General features: G+C 40.7%; 1 protein-coding gene across 2 annotated transcripts in view; it reads left to right on the top strand.

Moving 5' to 3' along the window:
• Positions 1–12,876, top strand: part of BRDT (bromodomain testis associated) — a 57,312-nt gene that overhangs the window by 30,101 nt on the left and 14,335 nt on the right. For both annotated transcript variants that reach the window (XM_021090249.1, XM_021090248.1), the window contains 2 exons: positions 6,855–6,916; positions 10,280–10,451. In XM_021090249.1, coding sequence (XP_020945908.1) covers positions 6,855–6,916; positions 10,280–10,451 — 234 coding nt within the window. The remainder of the gene's footprint in view (positions 1–6,854; positions 6,917–10,279; positions 10,452–12,876) is intronic.

Raw genomic sequence — 12,876 nt, 5'->3', positions numbered from 1 at the left:
TTGATTATTCAAGGTAGGAGATACACATATAATTACACTTTTCAACTTCTTTTTTTTTTGTCTTTTTAGGGCTGCACTTGGGGCATATCTAAGTTCCCAGACCAGCAATCAAATTGGAGCTACAGCTGCCGGCCTACACCACAGCAAGGCCAGATCTGAGCCACGTCTGTGACCCCACACCACAGCTTACGGCAACACCAGATCCTTTAACCCACTGAGCAGGGCCAGGGATTGAACCCACATCCTCATGGATCCTAGTCAGGTTCCTTATGGCTGAGCCACAAGGGGAACTCCTCACCCAAATTTTAATAGTGGACTCTCTTCTGAAAGCTTCTGTGAGAAATTCTTTTCTGAAGTTCCCTCTGTGGTGCAGCAGAAACGAATCAAACTAGAATGCATGAGGATTTGGGTTCAGTTCCTGGCCTCGCTCAGTTGGGGGTCTGGTGTTGCCGTGAGCTGTGGTGCAGGTCGCAGATTCGGCTTGGATCCTGCATCACTGTGGCTGTGGTATAGCCTGACAGCTGTAGCTCTGAATCAGCCCCTAGCCTGGGAACTTCCATATGCCATGGGTGCAGCCCTAAAAAGAAGACAGGAAAAAAAAGAAATTCTTTTCTGATAGAAAGAGGTTGAGCTTCAGTAATTTTTTCTTAATCTATTTTTAATACCTATCTTCCTAAATTTTTATAGCAGTTTGACCATATGCCGTTTTCCTAACCAAGTCACAGTCTTTCATAATTTCTATTATCAAGGACAGATCTCTCAATTAACTTTTCTAAATTCCTTAATAGTATTGATTCTTAATAATGAGTTGCTCTCTTTACTGCAATATTATTCTGTTTAGGTAGGCTAAAATGTTTTAAGGGTAAAAAACATTTTAAGTATTGCAAATAGTATAAGAGCTGTTTATAAATTGTTATCGTCTGTGTAATCTTAGACCTTATTTTATGCATGTTTGAAAAATATGGACTAATTCTGCTTTGTTAAATGGTATTAATTAGGGAATTTCCTGGTGACTCAGCAGGTTGGGTTAAGGATTGAAGTTGGAGTTGCCACTGTGTTACTGCTGTGGCACGGGTTTGATCCCTGGCCTGGGGAGCTTCTGCATGCTGCAGGCATGGCCAAAAAAAAAAAAAAAAAACAGGATTAATTAAATGGCAAAGGAGTAAGTTCCAAGGAAAGATGTATTTTACAAATTCTTTAATTATAATTTCAAACAAGATATCAGATCAGGAGTTCCCGTCGTGGAGCAGTGGTTAACGAATCCGACTAGGAACCATGAGGTTGCGGGTTCGGTCCCTGCCCTTGCTCAGTGGGTTAACGATCCGGTGTTGCCGTGAGCTGTGGTGTAGGTTGCAGACGCGGCTCAGATCCCGCGTTGCTGTGGCTCTGGCGTAGGCCGGTGGCTACAGCTCCAATTCAACCCCTAGCCTGGGAACCTCCATATGCCACGGAAGCGGCCCAAGAAATAGCAACAATAACAACAACAACAACAACAACAACAACAAAGACAAAAGACAAAAAAAAAAAAAAAAAAAGGATATCAGATCAGTCCCGAGATAGAATTATAATGAAATCCTGAATCTTTGAAAAAATAAAAGAAAGGCTAGAAAAAGTATCTAGTTGTAAATTTCAGTGTGATTTAATCTTGCCATTTAAATTATCTTCTGGACTGACATTAGGTGTACAGATTTTCATGTGTTGATAAGAACAATAATTAAACATTGGTATAAATATAAAACCTTTCTAAACTTTTTTCATAACCCAAAATGTCATTAAATGCTGATCAAAGATGAAATTGAAATTCGACAATGAAATAAATTCCATATGCATAGATCCTGTGTTAGCTAAGCTGAGCTGGGATGTACACACAAGCAAGTGAATTTTCTAGTGCCTAGCAAGGTTGGCTCTCTTGAGTGATGTAACAGAGAGGAATATAATTAACAGATTAGTCCTGTGACTAATAATATTACTGAGAAACAATCTGATGGAGCAGCTCTTAAGTAAGACTGCTCTTGATTTTAACCTTGTACCTAATAACTTAGGCATTGTCTAAATATAAGATACTTGATGAGTGTGGGAGAAAATACTTTATAGGAATGATTATCAGTTCAATTGTTAAAACAGTTATACACAGGAGTTCCTGTCGTGGCTCAGTGGTTAGTGAATCTGTCTAGGAACCATGAGGTTGTGGGTTCGATCCCTGGCCTTGCTCAGTGGGTTAACGATCCGGCGTTGCCATGAGCTGTGGTGTAGGTTGCAGATGCGGCTCGGATCCCGAGTTGCTGTGGCTCTGGTGTAGGCCAGTGGCTACGGCTCCGATTAGACTCCTGGCCTGGGAACCTCCATATGCTGCGGGAGTGGCCCTAGAAAAGGCAAAAAGCCAGAAAAAGACAAAACAAAAAAAACCCAAAAAATAGTTATACACACAAAAAAATCTATGGTTATGGCATCAGTCCTTTACTTGGTTAAGACAAAATGAATTTGTCACTTCACGCTTTACACTGTCTTTATTGGCTTCAGTGAAATGTTCTGAAAGAGAAATTTATCAAATTCCTTGGCAGTTCCTTTGTTAAACTTTCTTAATTACGAATGACTTAAAATAGAAATAAAATAGATTCTTTTTAGCACTACAGCCCAAGCCTTCCGTAAATTGACAGTGTTGCATTTTTTTTTTTTCATGCAAGGGGAAAAGGACAACCTTGATTCGTTTAGATTTTATTTTACCTTTTAAGGGAGAGGATGATACAGTAAATGTAGGAAGTATGAAATAATAGTTTTGGAGTAATTTTGCCATTCAAGCTAGAAGGTTTAAGAGAAATAATTAGCATTCATCATTTAAATTTTTTAAACTTTCATTAGTTTTTCATCAATTAATGTGTTTTTAAAGCCCAAGAAGAATAAATTCCAATACACAGTTTTGATTAAAAACTTGCATATTTTGAGGTCCTTACTTGAGCTGTGAGTCTTAGAAATAAGGATAAATTTTGTCATGTGCATTTAAAAATTATCTGTTGAAAATGAGTCTTCTTAAATAGGCTGTCTAGAAGAGTGTTTCTCAATGTTGGCAGTACATTAGAATCACCTGTAAAATGGTAAAAATAGCATCCAAATCTGAACTGAATGGAGAGTGAAGCCAGGTACAGGCTGTGTTCAGAGCGTAACATACCCTGTGATTCATTGCCAACGTGTTTGAAAACCATCAGTCTGGGGTTTTGTGTTTAGTTTCCACTTTCTTTCTTTCTTTCTTTTTTTTTTTTTTTTTTTGTCTTGTTGCCATTTCTTGGGCCGCTCCCGCGGCATATGGAGATTCCCAGGCTAGGGGTTGAATCGGAGCTGTAGCTATCGGCCTACACCAGAGCCACAGCAACACCAGATCTGAGCCGTGTCTGCAACCCACACCACAGCTCACGGCAACGCTGGATCCTCAACCCACTGAGCAAGGCCAGGGATCAAACCCGCAACCTCATGGTTGCCAGTCGGATTCGTTAACCACTGAGCCAAGATGGGAACTCCTGTTTCCACTTTCTAACACTATCAAAATGACTTTGGTAAAAGGAATAGGCAGTTTATAATCGGTTTGTTCTTCTGTATTAAAATTAAGTACACGGAGTTAACATTGTGGCTCTGCTGGTTGGGTCAATCCCTGGCCTGGCTCAATGGGTTAAGGATCCGTGACAAACAAGCTGCAGTGTAGGTCGCAGGCGTGGCTCAGTGGTGCTGTGGCTGTGGTGCGGGCTGGCAGCTGCAACTCCAACTTGACCCCTAGACTGGGAACCTCCATATGCCTCAGATGCCACATGCCTCAGGTGTGGCCCTAAAAATAAATAAATAAATGAAAAATAAAAATTTAAAATAAGTTCCACACACTTAAATGAAGGTTACCAAAACATTCTTTCAAGGGGGCAGGTTTTTTTCATTCAAAGTGCTTGGTTGTTTATCATAATAATTTGGGCAAATCATTTAACATTTCCAGACAGGCTTTCTTTTCTATAAAGTAAGGCTGCGAGTTCCAATCACTTTGCTGTACCCTGTCCTGTAAGCGGAAGTGTGACTTGGCTTTCCGATGTAAAAATCTTCAGTAATTCTTCCTGCTCTACTGGCGTTACCTTCTGGTTTTGCATTCTGGTGTTACAGTCCTACCCAGTTACTCAAGGTTCTGGCCGCCGTTGCCTTGCTGACCATTGCCGTCTCTGGCACATTAATCTCAGTGCCTCGGTAGGTGCTGAGTATTAACAAACTCAACCAATTATCTGATTCCAGATCTTTCTCTTGATTCTATGATTGATGTTTTTGCTTAGTCTGAAATGAAAACTTTCTAATCAACCTTTTATATTGAGCAGAGTCCCCTTGTGGTGCAGGGTTAAGGATCTGGCATTGTCACTGTACTGGCTCAGGTCACTGCTCATACAGGTTTGATCCCTAGCCCAGAAACTTCATGGCACAGGCGCAGCCAAAAAAAAAGAGTAGAATGAGAAATAGGTTGTCACTGTTAATCTGTCTATAGTCTGTAAGACTTTTATGAGGCATACTATATTCAGTTTTTTTTAATTAAAATTCTTTGCCTTTTGCTGGTGTTCTTAGTTTTGTTGTTGTTGTTGTTGTTTTTTAAGAGCTGCACCCATGGCATATGGAGGTTCCCAGGCTAGGGATCGAACCCGAACTATAACTGCTGGCTTACACCACAGCCACAGCAACTAGGGATCCAAGCCGCATCTGCAACCTACTCCACAGCTCACAGCAACACCGGATCCTTAACCCATTGAGCAAGGCAGGGATCAAACCTGCGTCCTCTTGGATATTACTAGTCAGATTCATTGACAGCTGAGTCACGATGGGAACTCCTTGTTTTTAGGTTGTGAAGTGCTAATTTTTCTAGTAGTTTTGAGCTTCAGTTTTATGTTACAAAACTAAGATAATGCCCTTGAATTTTTCAGCACAACACTAATGTGGTATGTCTTTTTTTTTTTTTTTTTTTTTTTGGTCTTTTTGCTATTTCTTTGGGCCGCCCCTGCGGCATATGGAGGTTCCCAGGCTCGGGGTCGAATCGGAGCTGTAGCCACTGGCCTACGCCAGAGCCACAGCAACGCGGGATCCGAGCCGCGTCTGCAACCTACACCACAGCTCACGGCAACGCCGGATCGTTAACCCACTGAGCAAGGGCAGGGACCGAACCCGCAACCTCATGGTTCCTAGTCAGATTCGTTAACCACTGCGCCATGACGGGAACTCTGTATGTCCTTTTTTAATTATAGTTAAGAGTTTATATCTTAGAATAATGTAGTTTAGGTATATATTTGAATAATTTAGATGTATAGATGGATGTATATCATATGATCATATTAATGAAGTCTGTTTTTATTTTTGTTCAAAGCTGAAATCATAATTTCTTTCCTAAATGTGAAAGCTACCTGGATCGATAGCCTCGATCTTTGCCATCTGCCTTCTTCCTTTCCCCTTCCATCTAACCCTCAACACTTAAGTAATACTTAGTGGAGTGACATTAAGATGGAGCGAGTCATCTTAAATACTTAAAGCATGTCATTGAGTGGCACTTAGCAATTTTAACAATGTCCAGCATCAAACATTTTAGGAAAGGAAAGAACAGTAACACATCCAGTGGAAACGGATGGCATTTCAGGAGGCAGAAGGTAATTATTAAAATTAGAATGTTTTAAGTTTGAATAAGATTTGGTGTTGACCAGCCATGGTGCCCTGAAGCTTGAAGCAAAAATAATGCTCAAGTGGCTCATGAAAGCTGGCCTGGAGTGCTGGATCCAGGCATTAACTATCAGTTTGGTGCTTTGCCACACTGACTTAGGCTTGCGATTGGGAGGGTAGCACCAGAACCAACTGTAGCATCAAGAAAGAGGAACCTGTTGAGCACTAAGTCAGAGCTCTTTTTTTTTTTTTTTTTGTCTTTTTGTCTTTTTGCCTTTTCTTGGGCCACTCCCGTGGCATAGGAGGTTCCCAGGCTAGGGGTTTAATTGGCGCTGTAGCCATCGGCCTATGCCAGAGCCACAGCAACACGGGATCTGAGCCACATCTACACCACAGCTCACGGCAACACTGAATCTTTAACCCACTGAGCATGACCAGGGATCAAACCCGCAACCTCATGGTTCTAGTCGGACTTGTTAACCACTGAGCCACGACGGGAACTCCCACAGCTTTTTTTTTTATACCTACTCTACCGTCAGTGTCGGCTGTTGCGGTATTTCTAAAGGTAAAGCAGGTACTACCACACCCATTTCTTGCTCTGTAGTTGAGGCTACAAATAACCCGGAAGTAAATAGAGTATTAATGTATTAATTCCACGAGACCTTTATTATAATGCTTAGCAAGTAGAGCAGACTTTAGCATGATAATCAGATAGCTTCACTTTTAATAAAAGACTGTATCCTCTCAGATAATGACATATCCTTCTCTTGTAAATTCCTAATTATCTTAATTAAGCCTCTTATGGCTACTTGCTGAAAGATGTTTAGTACAATTAACACTGCTTGTTTAAACCCTTATTTCTGCTGGAACTTGTTTTTTTTTGGACTATCACTTTACTCGGAAGAAACATGGTGTTGTTCTTTTTGCCTCATACTCCAAGTTGGAATTTGTGAGGGGATATTTATTCCATTATGTGGAAAAGAAAATATCCCTTTTCAAAGCAAGTATCCCTTTAGAAATGTTGACTGATTCCAAGAGAGCAAAAACCTGGTAAATGTAAGAATTTCTTGATTTAAGAAGCTGACTGTTTTCTTAACCATTATTCTGTTTCTAATATGAAAAAAAAATTGTAACTTAGATGATGGTGAGTTTTTACATAAGCAAATATTAAAATATTTATTTGTATACATTTGCAGAAATGCTTCCTGTGTTTACCGGAGTAAAGCACAGTGATTCTCCTTCTAAAGAGAAAGTACAGGTAGGTTTATTCTTCCTTTTTAACCTTAGAATTTTTAAATTATGTAGGTTATAACTCACTGGTGTAGTAGAAGCTTTTTAAAAAATTGTTTATTTCCATGAAGAGTTATTACCCAATTTATGAACTAAATGTTCAAAGATTTCTTCGTAAGGAAGACTGAATGGTGAAACTAACTTAAGTCGTACAGTTTAGTGGAACAAATGATACGAGTTTCAGCTTAGTTGAAATTCCAGGGGCGGGTCTCGGTGCCCCCACGTCCATGTGTACACAGTAAGGTGTGCATAGTGAGGGGGACCTCTCGAAGACTGGTAGTAGGGAATGGTCACCAGGGTTTCTGAAAATAAAAGCTTATAATTACCAACAGCTCATTTTAGCACACCTACGTTTGATTAGTAGTTGACATGCTTTGAAAAGGATTAAAGTAATGTTATCTTCTACTACTTTTTTTTTCATTTATTACTCAAATGAATTTATCACATCTGTAGTTGTATAATGATCGTAACAATCTAATTTCACAGGATTTCCATCCCTCAGCCCAGGCACATCCCCCCACCCCTCATAAGTTTTTCAATGTCTGTGAGTCAGCATCTGTTCTGCAAAGAAGTTCCATCTGTCCTTTTTTCAGATTCCACATGTCAGTGAAAGCTTTGGATATTGGTGTCTCATTGTATGGCTGACTTCACTTAGCGTGATAGTTTCTGGGTCCATCCATGTTGCAAAAAATGCTGGTATTTCGTTCTTTTTAATGGCTGAGTAATATTCCATTGTGTATATGGACCACATCTTCTGGATCCACTCCTCTGTCGATGGGCATTTAGATTGTTTCCATGTCTTGGCTGTTGTAAATAGTGCTGCGATGAACACTGGAGTGCATGTGTCTTTGCGAGTCGTGGTTTTCTCTGGGTGGATGCCCAGGAGTGGGATTGCTGGATATCTTCTACTACTAATTCAGGTGATCCTCATTATAAAAATTGTAATCCTTTGTACCCATCCCAAATACGGAATTAAGGAATTATTAAGGTAGTATTAGTTAAATGGTAAACTTGTTTAACAGCATCTCACTCTCCAAGTCAGGGGGATACAGCATAAACAACACGATCTCGAAGGAGCAGAGATGGAATCACGCGGGGTTGTATGAGTAATGCTGTAATCATCTATGTTCATGATTTAGTGAGAAAGTGAATATACTCACTGTGAGTGAGTATAAACTCATTACACACACACACACTGCTTGAAGGAGGTAATGCTTAAAGTAGGGGGTTTTTTTTAAATTATTTTTTATTTTTATTGTTATTCTCCCAATACAACTTTTTTTCCTACTGTACAGCATGGTGACCCAGTTACACATACATGTCCATTCTTTTTTCTCCCATTATCACGCGCCATCATAAGTGACTGGACATAGTTCTCAGTGCTGTAACAGTAGGAACTCATTGCTAATCCATTCCAAAAGCAATAATTTGCATCCATAAAGTACATTTTAAATTACAGGGAAAGGGAAGAAATGGTTACTATATTGACATGCTGATTAGAGACTTACTCTTTTAAACAGAGGTAGTAGCATGAAGAGGGCTAAAAAAACCCACAGGCGGTGAGTTCAGGGAAGTACGGTAGCAGAGGCTAAGGGATTAGCTGGCTGTGGAGAGTTAATAGGGAGGCTTTGTACTCCTAGGTGAAGTGGTGGTATTTACCTTGGTAGTATTTACCTTGATCTGTCCTGCCATAGGTATTAGTGGAATCAGAAAATTATGACTTGAGTTAACAAACTCTGGAATAATTCCCAATGGTAGAATGTAGAATGGTAGAATGGTAGTTTGTAGAATGCTGTCTTTTATGTTCTGTTTGTGGCCAAGCTTTTCAGTGTCGCTCACTAAAAAACAAATGCTCACTTAATGACAACAGAGGAAATACATTTATAGGATAATAAATAAATGCACATATTTTTGTGTTTCAGAAAGTTTTTGTTTTGTGGGTTTAAAACCTCAGCTTTGATTTTAGTCTCAGGACTTGGGTGTGTATAACTGTTGGGGTAACACTCCTGTGGCCTTGAGTCTCATTCAGGCTGGCGTAGGCTTTCCTGTACTTGCCTTATCCACTCACCCCGTCTAGCCCTTTACTACATGGAGGAGGAAGGTTGTCTCTCTTTTTTTATCTTTTTATTTTTTAATTTAATTTTTACTTTTCGTATGTTTTTAAGATTAAAGTATAGTTGGTTTACAATACTGTGCCAGGAAGGTTGTCTTATTCATCTGTGTACGCAGAGCTTAGTAGGTAAGATACCTGGACTTTGGTAGTGTAACTTAGCTTGCCACTGAAGAGGTGTGAGATTTTAAGTAAGTTATCTTTATATATCTGAGTCCTGTTGGAAACCGTAAATCCAAACTCATAGGATTATTGTGAGACATAAAGAACTATATAAAAGGTTTAGCCTGGGAGTTCCATCATGGCTCAGTGGTTAACCAATCCAGCTAGGAACCATGAGGTTGTGGGTTCAATCCCTGGCCTTGCTCGGTGGGTTAAGGATCCGACACTGTGGTGTAGGTCGCACACGCTGCTCGGATCCCACGTTGCTGTGGCTGTGGCTGTGGTGTAGGCCAGCGGCTACAGCTCCGATTCGACCCCTAGCCTGGGAACCTCCATAAGCCATGGGAGCGGCCCTAAAAATGGCAAAAAGACCAAAAAAAAAAAAAAAAGGCTTAGCCTGTCACCTTACACAAGGAAAGCATTAAATAAATGTTGACTATTATAATAGAGCTTTTAATTAATAAATAGTTAACTAATACTGAATCAGAATTTGTTTTTCTTTTTTTTATGTGTGTTTGCCTTTTCTAGGACTGCTTCCTGCGGCATATGGAGGTTCCCAGGCCAGGGGTCGAATCGGAGCTGCAGCCGCTGGCCTACACCAGAGCCACAGCAATGTGGGATCCGAGCTGTGTCTGTAACCTACACCACAGCCCACGGCAACACCAGATCCCCAACCCACTGAGCAAGGCCAGGGATCGAACCCGCAACCTCATGGTTCCTAGTCAGACTCTTTAACCACTGCGCCATGACGGGAACTCCAGAATTTGTTGATAGTCTTTGGGTCAACCATCATGTGATAAGTATTATGTGTACTAGTAGCTGCAATCATCAGCTTTGACTAACTCTACTTACAAGCTCTATCATAGCCACGTTATTTAATCTTTCGACATCTTAGTTTTTTCATTTGTAAGATAGGGTTAACTATGCTTTATGTTTTTGTGACGTAATACCATATTCAAAGGTAGTATTAAATTATATTCTATCCCCTTACGTTTCTGTTGTTTTAGTCATTTTTCCTGATGGTTAAAGCTCTAAAGATAGTCTTGTTTAACTTTACAGATAGAGTCTTCTGTGCAAGATACAGTCTCTGGGCAAACCACCCAGGTTCATCAGACTATATGCTCAGGTGGGATACCACCAAGTCACCACCAGGTGGTATTTAATCATCAAGAATCCGAATATTTACACAGTGTGGAAAACAGTTCACCTTTACAAATTCTGCCTCTGTCAGGTAAGAAATTAACAAGCAAATGACTGTGCTTGAACAAGTGACTTCTAGACTGTGTCTGAAAGTGCCGAGATAATCTTAAATGTTACATGTCTGGGATTCTGAAAATCATAACTAGTAAATTCCAGGTTAGAAGTAATCACTGAAGCCTATTGCTTTATATACAACGGTACTCATTACATTTGAATAAAAGAAAATTATGTGTATGGTTCACACACAGCATACTTTGATAGAGATGATATAAACTGACATGTGGGCCATATCTAAAAACCCGTCACTGCCGTAGCTCAAAGCAGGCTCTGAGCAGGCTTGGTAAATGTTACTGCAGTTTCCATGATGTGCACATGGGTTGGAGAGGTAGGATAGAAGAGGGGAAAAGACACTTAGAGATTGTGTAGGTAGAGAAATGAAGTTAGAACATTAAAAATAGTTTATAGTTAAGGAAACTTGGGCTAAAAATTCTTCCCTGCTGGTGATTCTTATTTACCAAATTCCTATTTACCTACCTTCCCAAACTGGAATTTTTTATATTGCTAGACTCATTTGCCTTTATAAATGTCTTACCTGTTAAGGATTAGAAGTGAAGCTGTTGTCCTTCTCAGCCGGCTTCCCCTGTGGATGCGTGGCACAGGAGGCTGCTGCTCTGATACGGACGCTCAGCTCAGGGAGTGCCTGAACCTCGAGGCGCTGGCGTATTCAAGCCCAGACTAGAAAGCCAGTGAAGGCGTGAATGTTCATTCCGTGTCCCCTTCCTTCTAGACTGCTCCTTGGTTTCCACTAGGGCTTCCAAGGGCAGGCGTTTCTCCAAAGCAGGAGGAATTTCTAAGCTGTTTTGCTGCAGCCCAAGTTAGGGACACAGAGAAGTTCTGACCCTCTTTTATCACTTCCCGTACAAGCTCCTACTGTTGTGTGTTTGAGTGTCCGTTTTGTATTGAACTTGAGTTTTAGCTCTTGACTGCGGAGGTCAAGAGAGAACATATCTGAGGCAGCATTAGAAGGCGTCCAAGGAAAGAAAAACAAAGACCCAAAGTATGAAAAACTAATATCCATCCTTTTCTGGAAAAATATTTTCAAGATACTCAGGAGACTAACTGAAGATGCAGTGCTCTCGGTCAGAAATTACCTTAAATACCAGTGCTACATTTGGGTCTTTTAGTTTGTACACAACACATAGCTTCAAACAGGAGCATAGCAAAATCAGATTTTACACTAGGAAGAGATTGCTGCTTGCTTTATAGGGGGTGGGCAGAGATGAAGGTGCTCTGATGTAGCTGGGACCAAGTAAGAACGCTGAGTGCCGTAGACTAGGAAAGAGATTATGAGGCCCAAAACGAATGCAGTAAGTACAGAAAGGATGTGGCTAAGTCCGAGACTTTGGTGGCAGAGTTCCTACGTCATTAGATTCCGGTCTTGCCAGAGTGTTATCCAATAGTTGGATTGAAAATAGAGGCAGTGCTTATTTGGGACGTGTTTAAGATGTGGAGAAATTCTAATTGGAAATACACACCTAGAAATAAGTTTCTGGAACTAATAGGGTGTCACAAGAACTATTTTTAGGAATTACCCATGTGAAGCTATTTGAACCCACGAGAATGAATGAAAACACCCAGTAAAATGTACAGAGCAGGAAGAGGAAGGTCAGACAAAATACTAGGTAGCCAACCTCCCTCGGTACAAGTAGAAAACATTAGTAAGTTAAAAGCAGAGGTAATCAAAGCTGAGAGGAAACGGAAAATGGGGCAGTAGGCGCAGGAGATGTGTGTCTACAAGGAAATCCTCGCATGAAGCAGTCACGCGCCCTCAGGAACGAGGGAGAGGAGCACAGCGGGCAGCATGACAGGTTTCTTTGTTTTTACAAAAGCTTCTTTTGTTTTTTGTTTTTTGGGTTTTTTTTTTTTTTTTTTTTTTTTTTTTTGTCTTTTCTAGGCCGCACCCCCAGCATATGGAGGTTCCCAGGCTACGCCAGAGCCACAGCAACGTGGGATCCGAGCCTCGTCTGCGACCTACACCACAGCTCACGGCTACACTGGATCCTTAACCCACTGAGCAAGGCCAGGGATCGAACCCACAACCCCATGGTTCCTAGTCAGATTCATTAACCACTGAGCCACGACGGGAACTCCTACAAAAGCTTCTTTTGTGGCCAGTGTGATTGGGGCAGAAGGCAGGTGGTTGTCAATTGAGAAGTAATAGAATCTGAAAGTAAACCCGAATGTAAGCAGATTTTCAAGGAGTTTGTTGGTGAAGAGGATGGGAAGATAGCTGTGGCTTTAACAGGAAGATAGGTTTTTTAATTTTTGTAGGAGTGGAGAGTGGTTGTTTTGTTTTGAATTTTGAAATGGAAGAGATTTGAACATCTTTGAAGGTAGATCAGAGAGAACCAGAGTTGGGGAAAGTTGCTGTTTTCATTATAGTAAGTTAATAGAGG

This window comes from Sus scrofa, chromosome 4 (assembly GCF_000003025.6).
Source record: "Sus scrofa isolate TJ Tabasco breed Duroc chromosome 4, Sscrofa11.1, whole genome shotgun sequence".
Classification (NCBI taxonomy): domain Eukaryota; kingdom Metazoa; phylum Chordata; class Mammalia; order Artiodactyla; family Suidae; genus Sus; species Sus scrofa.
This window is presented reverse-complemented; position numbering and strand designations above follow the sequence as displayed.